This window comes from Podarcis liolepis, assembly GCF_965112155.1.
Source record: "Podarcis liolepis genome assembly, chromosome: 12".
NCBI lineage: Eukaryota > Metazoa > Chordata > Lepidosauria > Squamata > Lacertidae > Podarcis > Podarcis liolepis.
In genome coordinates, this window is record NC_139563.1 from 43828762 (window position 1) to 43843949 (window position 15188).

The 15188-nt window shown below is 42.8% G+C and overlaps 1 protein-coding gene and 1 long non-coding RNA gene across 10 annotated transcripts in view; one reads left to right on the forward strand and one right to left on the reverse strand.

The window, feature by feature from the left end:
- Positions 1-15188, forward strand: part of RBMS3 (RNA binding motif single stranded interacting protein 3) — a gene marked incomplete at its 3' end in the record, with an annotated part of 736799 nt that overhangs the window by 686237 nt on the left and 35374 nt on the right. For all 9 annotated transcript variants that reach the window (XM_083468279.1, XM_083468278.1, XM_083468277.1 and 6 more), the window contains one exon: positions 12216-12326. In XM_083468279.1, coding sequence (XP_083324405.1) covers positions 12216-12326 — 111 coding nt within the window. The remainder of the gene's footprint in view (positions 1-12215; positions 12327-15188) is intronic.
- Positions 1-15188, reverse strand: part of LOC310690078 — a 452048-nt gene that overhangs the window by 273347 nt on the left and 163513 nt on the right. The gene's annotated exons all lie outside the window — the stretch shown is intronic.

Sequence of the window (15188 nt, forward strand, 5' to 3'; positions counted from 1 at the left end):
CAGTACAACTATTTTGCCCGTACATTATTTAGGTTTCTGACCTATTAACTTTTGTTGTTGGCTGATATAGTGGGTATATTGAAATAACCAATTAACCTATATATAAGGATGCTTGGTGAATTTGAGTTCCAGTACAAATGGACCTGATCCACCCCTTCAAGAATTAAGTTACCTAGTTTGATACTTCCTGAATATTGCAGCATAGTTTTTGGTTAATAATAATAATAATAATAATTTATTATTTATACCCCGCCCATCTGGCTGAGTTTCCCCAGCCACTCTGGGCGGCTCCCAATCAAGTATTAAAAACAATACAGCGTTAAATGTTAAAAACTTCCCTGAACAGGGCTGCCTTCAGATGTCTTTTAAAGATAGGATAGCTACTTATTTCCTTCACATCTGAAGGGAGGGTGTTCCACAGGGTGGGCGCCACTACCGAGAAGGCCCTCTGTCTGGTTCCCTGTAACCTTACTTCTCGCAATGAGGGAACTGCCAGAAGGCCCTCGGCGCTGGATCTCAGTGTCCGGGCTGAACGATTTTGATATGTCAAAAACATATCAAAACGCATTTAGAAATGTCAAAAACATATCAAAATGCATTTAGAAATGTGTATTTTGAGAGAAGGTTTTTGTGCAGATCTTTTTAATAATAATAATAATAATAATAATTTCAAATTCATTTGGAAGCCAGACAGAATTAATAATAATAATATTTTATACCCCGCCCATCTGGCTGGGTTTCCCCAGCCACTCTGAGTGGCTCTCAACAGAATATTAAAAGTACAATAAAACAGGGGCATCCAACTCCCAAGAGACTGCGATCTACTCACAGGGAAAAAGACAGGCAGTGATCTACCCCAGGAGGTGGGTGGGTTTCAGGTCCAAGTTGTTGAGCCTTTTTTTAGGAAGGAAAGTCCCATTTCAGGTAAAAGTTGTTGAGCTTTTGTTAGAGAAGACGCTCAACAAAAGCTTGCTAAGGAAACAAACTGTCTCACAGCGAAAAACTACATCTTCTGTTCAAGCGATCATGCAAAAATGGAGAACGGGGCAAGGGTGCGCGCCAAATGCTCTTATGCCACTGCAAAGGAAAAGGAGACCGCGATCAAACACTAAAAACTTTACTTATAGATGTCTTCTCAAAGTCAGATAGTTGTTTATTTCCTTGACATCTGATGGGAGGGCGTTTCACAGGGAGGGTGCCACTACCGAGAAGCTCCTCTGCCTGGTTCCCTGTAACCTCACTTCTCACAGGGAGGGAACCGCCAGAAGTCCCTCAAAGCTGGACCTCAGTATCTGGGCAGAACGATGGGGGTATACTCATGAGTAAACAGAAAGTGGCATTGACCAGAAATAGATCCACCCAGCTCTCCATATATATTATACCTATGTAATATATATATATATTTGAACAGCACACAGCAATCCAGGAAAGGTGTACTGGTGGAAGGAACAAGTTAAGTAAGCTATATGACACTAGACTACAGTCAGCTTTTGATGTACTGTTAATATGGGCAGTGGAGTTGCTAAGATAATTCCAGCGCACCAGTGATCTACAAGCATTGAGTACAGAAAAAAACCATTATTGTTATTATTAGTGTTATTGTTGTTATTATTACAGTGGTGCCTCGCAAGACGAAAATAATTCATTCCGCGAGTCTTTTCGTCCTGCGATGTTTTTCGTCCTGTGAAGCACGGTCCGTTGCAACTGTGCCTCTTCAAGCGGCTTTTTAAAAAAAGCGCAAGACATTTTCGTTTTGCGAAGCAAGCCCATAGGGAAATTCGTCTAGCGAAGCAACGCAAAACCGAAAAACCCTTTCGTCTAGCGAGTTTTTCGTCTTGCGAGGCATTCGTCTTGCGGGGCACCACTGTATTTACATTTGTATACCATCCTATACCTGCACATCTCAGGGCAGTTCACAAAATAAAATCACAATATAAAAGCAGAAAATACATAATAAAACTAAGAGCAAGAACAACCCAATAATTCCTCCTTCCTCTCCAACACATTTTAAAAGGACATTGGATGTCAATCAGCCAAAGGTCTGGTTAAAGAGAAACTTTTTGCCTGTCACCTAAAGGTGTATAATGAAGGCACCAGCTGAAGCTCCCTGGGGAGAACATTCCATCAACAGAGAGCCAGCGCAGAAAACGTTTGAACCTCTTGGCCAGTTAGGAGCTAAGACCAGGAATGGGACCTCTGGTTGGCAGGAGCTTCAAGTAATCCGTCAAACTTTTGAAAATGTTGGTGCTTTCTTTTTTGATCTAGGTCAAAATAACATTAACATAATCTGTCCTATGAACAGCTGTAGCTGGATAGGAGGGGTATCTGATTGTTTTCCGAGGGGGTCAAATTAAGCAGGGAACGACTTTCATTTGATGTATTCAATTAACTGTGCGAGTGAAAGCAACAATGGCTAACTATTTTGCATATGGATCTATTGCTTTCTTAAATTTACATTCCTTTGAAATCAGGGGATGAAGCTTATACAGTCAGCAACACAGCAGGTGAGCTCTGCAGGGACCACTGCTCAGCAGTTAAGCAGTCTTTTACATAAACAAACACCCTTCATTTTGGGTAGTCCTAATTAATGAGCACAGTCAGCGGGACCATAGTGCAAATAATCCTCCTCTCCTCCTCCCCATCAACGCAAGCCACCTTCTGATCCCAACTTTTCAGGGATTCAAACCAGCAACCAGATCTTCGTTAATCAAGAACAGCAATTGCGCTAGCAGCCTAAGTCATTCTGCATATCTATATTTGCATATACGGGTTCTGCAGCTGGAATGTTCCCATCTCATCTCATAAAATGACCTACTTAACAGGACCGATATCAAAATAAATACTGAGATCATACGATAAGTTTCTCTGCTTGGCAAATAAGATTTCACATGGATGGTGCTGAGCAGAGTACAAAGGCTAGCAACATGGACTCTTATCCACTGACTTTGCCCGTATGAGCTGAGGCATAGATACAAGACACATGAAAGACACCTGGAGAACATGATGGGAGATCCTAGGGTACCTTTTGGGGGATGAAGGTCTCATTACCCAAGTGAAATGTTTTTGGGGCTGCATTCCAGTAGCAGGTGAGGCTAGATCCACAAAAAGCAACACAATCTTAACACAGAGACACAATCACACACACAGATATTTCCCGTGGCAACAGAGACACGTATTTTTTAACTCCACTCAAGCTTTACATTCCATTTTCTCCATTGGCTAAATGAGGAACCTCCCTGGGGTCCAAGAGTTTCCTACCCCCAGTGTATGAGCTGGGAAATTATCTCTTAGTTGTGTGAGTTAGGCAGCACTTTTGTTTGCAGAGTACATCTGTTCTGGTAACTTCGTACTGGATACTATAGTAGTTTTTCTGCGGAAGTTACTGGTGTACTTGGTAGTACTATAAAATCCACTGGTTGGTAAGACATGGTAAGACATGGGTCTATAACGTCCAGAAAAATCAACCATTTTGCAGCTTCACTAAGCAGATGAGGGTGTGATGGATGACGTGCTTTCTAGCTGACAAAGTATCTCTTAGGAAAGCAGGGAAGTTGCAAGAAATGGAGATGAACAGCATTCCAACAGTCTCTAAAGGTCGCACCAGGTCCACAGTGTGGAGCCTTCACATTGTTATAAGAAAAAACTGCTCCTTTTCCCTTATGGGGTATCCAAGAACCCGTATAGGGTCCTTAAGTACAGTGGTGCCCCGCAAGACGAATGCCTCGCAAGACGGAAAACTCGCTAGACGAAAGAGTTTTCCGTTTTGGAGGTGCTTCGCAAAACGAATTTCCTATGGGCTTGCTTCGCAAGATGACAATGTCTTGCGAGTTCCTGCTGGTTTTTTCCCCTCCCCCCCTTTTTCTAAGCCGCTAAGCCGCTTATCAGCTGATCCGATCAGCAGATAAGCCACTAAAAGCCGCTAATAGCGCTAATCCGCTAATCCTTCAATGGGCTTGCTTCGCAAGACGAAAAAACCGCTAGACGAAGAGAATCACAGAACGGATTCTTTTCGTCTTGTGAGGCACCACTGTAAATTCCCTGTTGGTAGGAGAAATAACAGGGGCCAACCAGAGTATATTGAGAAGCAGAGCAGCTAGGAAGCCTGATCTTTATTAAAGTGTTGCAACAGGGTCCCCACTCACCACACGCAGGACAGAGGAGAGAACCCTGAACAATGGTTCACAAGCCCTTATATAGACTTTGAAATTGGCCACCCTGTAGCCCAAGACCACCCCCCTAAAACATCATACATACATCACAGAAGGAGGCGGTCTACAGCAGAAATCCTATCTACCAGGATACCTGATAATGGTCATTGATTTCAGCCTGGCCATTCTTTGGTGATGGTTAATCCTTTAGTTCCTGAATCCAGGTCACAGGCTCACCCTATTCATACACAAATATGCCCTTAAGACAGGATTTATAAGCAAAAGACAATGGAGAGGCTTTCCCATTTCCTTCCTCCTTGCAGAGAAATATTTGAGGTCAATTTGGGAGAGTCAAAATGGCTTCAGGATTGCTCTCCTGTACTATTTCAGACACGTGGTTTATATACCACTTATGTATGTGTTTGCCTTGTGCATTTATGAACATTTAATTTATATTTGAGACCTTAGAATTCTTATAACATTAACTTGAATGAAGAGGGAAGCCAAGGTGCAAAGCCCGTTAGAGGGCTTAGAAACCTCTACGCCATGTACTCCTAAAGAGCCTAATATGAACGCCAGGCAAAGTGGGGAAGGCAAAAAGTCCCACCTTCGAACCTGAAGGACCATAAAGCTGCTACATTGCATGTTCCCCCAGTGAGCCTGATGTTTAATGCACGTTTAAAAACTAGAATTCTAGGTGTAACATGTCTCTGAAGACAAGAAGAGCAAGGTGGGAAAAGGCAAGTGCCAAACACACCACGACGCCATGCCTTGATATGGGGATCCTCAAAGAATTTAACACCAGCCGAGAAACATGGGGAATAATAAAAATAAAAAATTTTTTTATTTATACCCCACCCTTCCCAGTTCAAAAACCGGGCTCAGGGCGGCTAACAACAAATTTAAACACTTAATTATAAAAACAGCATAAAATACAGTATAAAAACATGAATAACAATAAAAAAAACACAATTAGATAATCCCCAGGGCTAGCTGGCTGAATTGGTCCTACTTGGGCCAGCAAGGAGGTCAGAGGAGAATTAGCTGTGGGGTCTCAGAGTGGGTGATCTTCATAAAAGGGGCGGGGGAGGGAAGAGAAGGGAAATAAAAGATCAGCTTGAATTCAAATTAAAGGCCAGGCCCGATGGAAGGAGGTTAAATCCTGAAGGGCCCTAGTCTCATGGGACAGTGCATTCCACCAGGTCGGAGCCATCACTGAAAAGGCCCTGGCCCTGGTGGAGGATAGTCTGACTTTCATAGGGACCTCTAAACTATGGTTATTCATGGACCTCTGCGGGAAGGCACAGGCAAAAGCCAAACCGCGTCCCCACATTTCCAAGTGGCCCAGCACCTCAGTGGTACCATACAGTAATCCTACTGATGCTGCTGGTTCAAAACGGTCCACATGGAGAGGAGCAGATACCATGAAGTGTCAGGGTGGGGCAAAGTCACCTCCAACTAACGGTAGGAAACAACCTTATAGGAGAAGTCCAACTTCTTTACATCAGGATGCACTAAGTGTGATAATTATTAGGCTATATTCCCATACTCTGGCAAACATTTTGGTAGCTGTGAAACTTTATCATGTAATTGAAGACATTTATCTTCTGAAAGAGTGATTAGTCTTGCTGCATTTATCATGTGCATAATTATGGATCAGATTGCACATGCCCAGCAGCAAAGTATGAAGATATTTTCAACAACTTTTTGGAGAAAAATTCTTCGGGGCAGAAATAGGAAAAAATATATGAATTTGCTTGCATGGAATGACTTTTCATTTTAATATGAAAATATTAGCACCGTATTTTCAGCACAGTATATAATGTGTATGGGATATTTGAAGGCAAGAATTATACTCTGGATTTGGGAGGTTTTTGACTCAATATGCTTGTATTCGGTACAAAGGAATTAAATTAAGAGTTAGAACTTTTTTTCCTTTTCTTTTTTCCTTTTCAACAAACAACCTAAACACTCTTAGTTCTGAGAAACATACCGTATTTTTTGCCCTATAGGACGCACCGTCCCATAAGGTGCACCTAGTTTTTTGGGGGGGAAATAAAGGGAAAAAAATATCCCCCCCCAGGCCCGAGCTTCCTCCGACCCCAGCCCCCAAACAGGCAGCTCTCTGCAAGCCGTGGGAGCCCAGCGCTGGCTCCCGCTGCTTGCGGAGAGGTCCGCGAAGCCTGGACGCGCTGAGCTCAGCGCACGCAGGCTTCAGCATGCAGGCAACTCTCCGCAAGTGGCGGGAGCCCAGCGATGGGCTCCCACTGCGTGCGGAGAGGTCCGCGAAGCCTGGACGCGCTGAGCTCAGCATGCGCAGGCTTCAGCGTGCGGGCAACTCTCTGCAAGCAGCGGGAGCCCAGCGCTGGGCTCCCGCTGCTTGCGGAGAGGTGTGCGAAGCCTGGAGAACGAGAGGGGTCGGTGCGCACCGACCCCTCTCACTCTCCAGGCTTCAGCGAAAGCCTGCATTCGCCCCATAGGACGCACACACATTTCCCCTTCATTTTTGGAGGGGGAAAAGTGCGTCCTATAGGGCGAAAAATACGGTAGTTTTCCAGGAATACTGAGGGTTCGTGGATGGTGGCAGGGGATTTGGGCAGTTATACAGGGACTTCCAGTTGATCGAGCTATATCTTTTTCAGGAGCAGTAGGGAGAAGGGAAGAACTCAGTTTGCCATACCCAGTTATGAACTGAATTAGGGTGGCAGGCTTGCTCATCACAAAGAGCTTTTAATAGCTAAGAGTCAATATCCAGTTCCCCTTGCTGCACACAGTTTTAATTTTGTTAACATTAAGAGTGGATTGTTAATGAAACATAAAGTTACACCAACTCAGTTCTTTTATTTTGTAAAGGGCTAAAAATAAAGCAAAAACAATGATTGAGAACAACCTTCAAATATTCCCTGGATTTATATATGCTGCTTAACCTCAACCTCAGGTAACTGCTAGTGGCCCCCCCATGGCTCCGATACTCAGCTTATATCCACCAGGAGCCGTGTGTTGCCCTGTCGGCTCAATTTTATGGAACCTCATTCCAGTTGAGGTCATAGAATTGTAGAGTTGGAAGGGACCCCGGGGGTTATCTAGTCCAACCCCCTGCAATGCAGTAATATTTTTGCCCCCCCATGGGGCTTGAACCCACGACTCTGAGGTTAAGGGTCTCATGCTCTACCAACTGAGCTACCCCAGGTCAAACTGTTCCCCTCCCTGTTGAACTTTTAGCACCTTCTGAATCCTTTATTACTATTATTTTCCAGCAGACATTTTAATAGGATTATGATTTTATAACTTTAACTGATATTTATTTGCATTGTGCTGAGTTTCTTGTACGCTGCTTAGAAACGATTGTTAATTGAGCAGTATATGAATTGCCCAAGTAAATATATTTTTTGTGTGGGTGGTATCCAGAGAACTGTGATCAGAAGGAAGATGGCTGCTAGCACTGTTCTGCAGGTTGTAGCTTCTGGACTTTGGTATCATGACAGTACTTATAAGAGGATGTTGTTAGTGGCACTAAAAGAATGGTGGCAGTATATCGCGATATAAGGGATCGTTATTTCTGATGTACCACCTGATCAGTGGCTTGGATTTGCACTAGTTAACCAGCAAAAGTTGCTCTTGCCTAGAGCCGTCTTTCCCATTGGTCTTAGTGGTTCGTTGCGCCAGGGCGCCAGCCTCTCAGGGACGCCCTAGCGAGTGGGGGAGCTGTGGGGCTTTGCTGGCAGCCTCTCCTTTCCCTGCATGCCCGCGAGCTGTGCCCCGCCAACTATATGGCTGGCGGGCGTGCAGCTTCCCTCCCGAGCCTCTGCATCTGCTAAAGACGGCCCTGCTCCCGGTCATTGTCCTCTTTCTTCCTGGCAAAAGGCAGTGCTCAGCCTTCCCGGGCGCCCCAATGCCGGAGAGATGTCCACCAGCACATTTTCTTGCTTGATCACCGCCACCATGCCAGGGATCGGGGCGGTGGGGGAGGCAGAGGACATTTTCCACCGCCCCTCCCTTGTTTTGGAGTTGCCGGAGGTGGGTGCCAGAAGGATCTTTGTACCACAGCACCGGATATGCTTAAGACGGCCCTTTCTTGCCTGCCCTTGATGAGCTGTGTCCTTAATTTACACAATCGAATCGGGTTTCCACTCTCTTCTCCTGCGCATCTATACACACACACACACTTTCCCCCTCTTGCTTTCCATGGGGACTTCGGAAATTAATTGCTGTAGCCACCTCTGACAGTCAAATATTTCTTATGGCTACAGGCCATAAATTGATCATCTGCATACGATATGATATGGAACTGGTGTTTGTGTGTATTTGCATGTGTATATCTTTGTTTCCTTCTTTTTCTGCAAAAAGAGGGGTCCTTTGTGTCTGTGCAAGGGAAGAGGGTAATAGGAAGAGCACCAGAATTAGCTGGATCTGTCTACCATTAGCTCCACCTGTTGTGACCCCTGGCTCTTCCTGCTGTTAGCCAACCTGCCCTCTAACCCCACCAGTGCCAAAGGGCAGCAGCTGCCGCTGGCAGTGAGGTTATCTGTCAGTGATGCTTTTTGATAGGTGATTATGAGAGGCAGGAGAAGAAACTGTTCTCTCTCTCTCTCTCTCTCTCTGTGTGTGTGTGTGTAAAAAAATTCAACAAACAAATTTATCTTGGCCTTAGGGCACAATGTATGAAGAGTGCCTCCAGATTACTCTCATTTCCCATCTTTCTGAATCATTTTGATAACTAATGCAGGAGAGCTGAGTCTGAGCAACACATATTCCAAGACAATTGCAAGCTCTCAATTCTGAAGATGGTTTGTATTCTCAGGCTACGTTGAACGTCCAAGAAAATTACAGTCTCCTTTAGATAAAGGATATTGCATGGTATTGCCTCAAACCCTGGAAATCATTTGTTTGAAAGAAGAATAAGCAACAGGGTTATCGTTCGTGGTGAAAGGATCTTCATTCAGAAGATCACCGAAAAGTTCATAATAATCAAATCAGAACAGGACGCAGTGTTTAAAAAAAATATTGTTTGTAGAGATGACATTCCAAAGAAAAGAGCATTCTTTCTGTATTTCTGGGTTGCGTTTCAAAAACTGCTGCCAGGGAGATCAATACTATCTAACAACCACACATAGGAATTAATATAATTGTAAATAAGACAAACCATTAATTAAAGTAACAAGAGCTGCAGAAAATAATCTATCAGGGACTAACTTCGAAAAGCAGAATAGAATAATGGCGTGATAATCACCTGTTTTGGAAATGAAATGAGGGTTTGTGAAAATGGACAGCATATGGAGGACCCACTACTCTGAACCCTCATTCTTGTGAGGATCAATCTGTCATCCACACAGGTTTTTTTTCCAGCCAGAACCCACCACAACTCAGTTCTGGCACCTCTCAAGTGGGTGCCCTTGCCATTATCAGAGAACAACATTATTCATGGTCAGTTCTGGCACCTCTTTTTCTAGAAAAATATCACTGTGTCCACATAATACAGTCCCTGAAGCAGCAGTTATTTAGCAGACCTCAGACTTGGAGGGAACGGGGTTCATACAGAGAGCTTTGCATCAAACAGTTAATGTGCTCTTATCTTGGCAGGAAATGGGTAACATTCACCTTAATAAGCCTGGTGACACTTGCAAAATGGTGTGCCGTGAGCCATTCAGACTTCAGAGGCTTAACATATTGCAGACATTGCCCCCCTGCCAGCCAGCCAGCTTTCCCCCCCCAAGCGATCTACCTCAGTGTCTTGTGTCGAGAATAGCATGTCTGCCTGTAAATCACAGGTGCTGCGATAGGTTGTAGTAGTGATGCTGTTCTGAACATCAGTCAGTCCCTTGGTGTTTGACGTTATTGTAATGGAGTTGGCAGAAAGGTGAATGCCTACCACATGCGTGACTTTCATGTCTTCAAAGAGCCTTTAGCCAGCCAGGAATATTATGTTCTCAGTCTCTTGAGGAAAATAAACAAGCCCATGTCACTCACCTCTAGATCTCATCTGTGGGTTTCTTCTTCTTCTGTTGGCAAAGCAGATTTGTGTATTAATTGAGGCTCTTAACTCTAACAAGATGCAGAGCTCTGCGGTATCTTTGAAGAACAGTAGGATGGTCTGCGTGGCCATTCCCCCTCTCTTTTTTGTATAGAACTGATGTCTAACGGATGAGCGCAGGTGGAGGAATTCATTCTAGGAATTCATTCTAGCATAGCAAGTTTTGTAGATGGGTAAGAAATTTTCCCTCTTTCCTGCCATAGGCTTATTATGTGTGCTCTGCCTAACACAACCAGTTATTCCTCTTGTTCATCATCCCATAGCTATCACCTCTCTCTCCCTATCTTTATGCAATGTAACACCTTGTGCACATTCTTTTATAATAATAATAATTTATTATTTATACCCCACCCACCTGGTTGGGTTTCCCCAGCCATTCAGGGCAGCTTCCAACAGGATATTAAAAACACAATAAAACATCAAACATTTAAAACTTCCCTAAACAGGGCTGTTTTCAGATGTTTTCTAAGAGTAAAGGTAAAGGTAAAGGGATCCCTGACCATTAGGTCCAGTCACGGACAACTCTGGGGTTGCGGCACTCATCTCGCTTTATTGGCTGAGGGAGCCGGGTCATGTGGCCAGCATGACTAAGCCACTTCTGGCGAACCAGAGCAGCGCACAGAAACGCCGCTTCCCTTCCTGCCAGAGCGGTACTTTTTATCTACTTGCACTTTGACGTGCTTTCGAACTGTTAGGTTGGCAGGAACAGGGACAGAGCAATGGGAGTTCACCCCGTTGTGGGGATTCGAACCATCAACCTTCTGATCGGCAAGCCCTAGGCTCTGTGGATTAAGGTAGTTCTTTATTTCCTTGACATCTGATGGGAGGGTGTTCCACAGGGCGAGCGCCACTACCAAGAAGGCCCTCTGCCTGGTTCCCTGTAGCTTCATGTCTCGCAGTGAGGGAACTGCCAAAGGCCCTCTGAGCTGGATCTCAGTGTCCAGGCTGAACGATGTGGGTGGAGACGCTCCTTCAGGTATACTGGGCCAAGGCTGTTATAGACTGTGGTCAGATCCTGTGCAGCATACAGGGCGTTGCACTTATCCAGAGTTTGAAAAGCAGGGAAAGCTATCTATTCAAGAATTAATGTGAACAGTCTAACTGCACGTGTACATGTCTTTACATGAGTCCTACACGTGCTCTGTGTATTTTAATAATTTGTAACAATGTGGGATCCTTCAAGAAACCGAAAAATGCCATTCATGAGGATACATTCTTGCACCTGGAAAAATATACTAATTGCCTTGCTAAGTTGTACCACTGAGTTTTTATATGAAAAGAAAGAGGGGCATTTGTGGAGAATAGTATTGAATGAGATTGTTTTACGTAGGCTATTCTAAAGATTAGGTAAGGAGCATTTGGTTTCCTCTGGTGTTTACACACCTATGCTTATTTCTTTGTAAAGAGTAGGAAGCCAAATATGGCATGTATTAGGAGCTGGCATATAATTCAGGAACTGGGATATAATAGGCTTGCAGTGGCGTCAATGTTTTATGTATTTTTGTTGTAAACATCTTTGATGTATTTTATGAAATAGCAGTGTATAAATAAATAAATGTGTTGGAGGGGGTTATTGAGTTGTTTGTTTTTGTTTTGATTATGTATTTTGTGTTTCTTATATTGTGATTTTAGCTTGTGGACCTCCCTGAGACCTGCGGGAATAGGGCGGTATACAAATTCAATTTAACAACAACAACAATCATTCCTGAAGCAACAGTAATGTTGCTCTCTCATTTTGCTTTCTGGCTTTAGTTGTGACGGTAACTCAGGTTGATTAAAAAGAAACCCTTCGATGAAAGATTTTGGCAGAAAAGCCAAGTGCTCCCCATATTGGTTAAAATAATAATAAACTGAATATGTGACAATTTGCTGCTCTTTAGTGGTACTCCAAAATCTGGTGGGTTCCCTCTCTTACCCCTCACCCTGTCTCTAGTCATTTGTGTGAATCAGATGTGTTTTATGTGGTGAATTTTGTTTTGGGTCGTTAAATATGAAATTGAAGTAAACATTGTGATAGAACCTATGTGTGTTTGTAGGGTGCTGTGTTAACGCCAACAATGGACCACGCAATGTCCATGCAACCAGCAAGTATGATGGGCCCCCTGGCACAACAGATGAATCACCTTTCTTTGGGCACAACAGGAACGGTAAGCTTAAATAATATGCTTCAAATTCTCTCTCTCTTTTTTACTACTTTCTACAATCTCAAGGTCGTTTTCCAGTTAATCAATATGTTTATATTTAATACTAGAACATTTCCATAGCTAAAAAACTTGTATCTTTCTATAGCATTTTAAAAAATAAATTTCTAATTGCAGTATGACGTCAAATGAAGAGAACAAAGTAAAATTTCTACTTGATGTAACATTGGAGAGCAATTCATAGGAACGTCCATTTTAATAATAAAATTAAAAAACTAGCTGAACCCAATATGTTTCTTTTTTAGAAAAGAAAACATCTCCCCTCCCTATAATTTTCTTGTCTAAAATCATTTGCAGACACTGCTATTCCTCCCCCAGGCAAAAACAAGCAGAAATCTTTATGATGCTTGGGAATTTTTCAGTATTTGGTTAATAATAATTCTTCTAATGTAGAAGTATCCAGTTGACAAGTAATGCAACCGTGTGGATTCCCTGAGTGAAAATCGTTCCTCCCCGTCCAGTTCTGCTGCTGTGACGCTACCTAGGACTAAGCCATAGTTTAATTTACATTCAAATCCAGGTTCATGATTTGTCTCATCCCAGACAAACCATAGGTTGTGAACAAAGTATGTTTTTGGTTTACCACTCATGGTTTGGGGGAGTCAAACCATAAAATTGGGTTTGGACATAACACTAAACTAAACCTGGATAGTACCATAGCAAAAAAACACCAAGAGAGGAACATTCCAGCTACTATATTTGCTTTGGGAATCCAAATTCTTACTTGTTCACGCTAAGTCATGCTTTGGATTAGAGTTTTTCAGTCAAGAATTAGTAAGTATAATAACCAGAAATGACATTTCCAGTGTAACCAGTTACAGAACTCCCTCTCACATTATCTTAGCTTATGTTACAATTTCATTCTTACTGTGAGGCCTAGGTTGTGTCATGAATTTAGAACACCATGTACCTCCATTCAAAATATGATACAGTCATGAAGTAAAAAGTATGTTATAGACACACACAAACACACACACACCACCCATAAATTGTTTAAGTAGGTCATAAAAAACAATAATCGGTAAGACAACAGCAGAAAACAATAAACATCAGTGCTAAGACAATTTTCTGCCTTTATTTTGCCTCTTTCCAGCCTATAAGATTTGATTCAGAATATTTATGTTTACAGATGAAGATTTCTTTTAACTAAAAACAAAAATGTATTTTTTTCTTTATGTGATATTTGTGTGTGTGTGTGTGTGTGTCAGTCATAAACGTAGTGATTTTCTTGTCTTTTCGAGTCTTTCGTACATGCGTTGTCAGTTCGTTCGTTAACAAGTTCCAGAGTTGTGAGTTCCAGATGAATGAATCTTTATTTGCATCAGCCATAGCAATAAAACAACAATATGATATTCAAAGAATAGAAATAAAAAGTCTATTATATAAAATACCTTTTAGGGTTTTGGTGAGTTCCGGATCACAAGCAAGTCTGCATCTTGCAATACATTGCAACCGTAAGCCATGCAGCAGTCATCCTAAACCATCCTAGTAACGCATGTTATAAGGAGTTCTGAAGGCCACTTCAAAGAGTTCCATATTTATATGTCCATATATAGAAATCCGGACCAAAAGTTTTTTTTACATATTACACGCACATTTCAAAATGCAGTGCTTGTTGCATGCTGTATATTCTTTCTGGGATACGCTGCTGTGTAAATTTTAATGATGGCATTAAATTCTAACCTCAAATTCTTTATTGAAAGGTCTACTATTTAGAAGTATTAAAATCGTTTCAAGATGTGAAAGAAGCATTCCATTTGTTTAGATAGAAGTGGTAGTTTTAATTTCCTTTAAACGCTTCAAGTCAGGAAATACAGGCAACAGAAGTGGGTCTTCAGCATTTCCCCTACTTCTCGTTTCGCCTTCACACATTCAGTTTATTGACTTGAGGGATGCTGCAGTGGCTAGTAAGCTTTTGTACAGATATTACATTGGAGAGCTGAGAATTTATTAAGCGTAGAGCAGGCATAGACAAACTCGGCCCTCCAGAAAATGTTGGGACTACAACTCCCATCATCCCTGACCACTGGTCCTGTTAGCTAGGGATGATGGGAGTTGTAGTCCCAAAACATCTGGAGGGCCGAGTTTGCCTATGCCTGGCATAAAGGTTGCAGGGTGTGTGTTTTTAATTGCCAACTTGTACAATAGTTTTGATTATTGGCTAATATGGTTTCGCCAGTAACTTGAACACAGAAGTGAAGGACAGGAAATTTGTGATGAAAGGAGCCACTCCCCTGTAGTAGTAGTAATAATAATAATCATAATAATTTATTTATACCCCACCCATTTGGCTGGGTTTCCCCAGCCACTCTGTGCGGCTTCCGACGAAAGATTAAAATACATTAAAACATCAGTCGTTAAAAACTTCCCTAAGCAGGGCTGCCTTCAGATGTCTTCTAAACATCAGATAGTTGTTAATTTCTTTGACATCTGCTGGGAGGGCGTTACACAGGGCGGGCGCCACTACCCTGTGGGTTAAATAGCAGCTTCAGGAGAGGGTGTTTGGTCAAACCCCACAAGTACCTATTAGATTCTTCCCTTTGCCGCCCGCTGCTATTCATTCATTCATTCATTCCTTCATTTTCATTCTACAGTGGTGCCCCGCAAGACGAATGCCTCGCAAGACGGAAAACCCGCTAGACGAAAGGGTTTTCCGTTTTGGAGGTGCTTCGCAAAACGAATTTCCTATGGGCTTGCTTCGTAAGATGAAAATGTCTTGCGAGTTCCTGCGGGGTTTTTTCCTCTCCCCCCCCTTTCCCAAGCCGCTAAGCCGCTGATCAGCTGATCCTAAGCTGCTAAGCCGCTTAA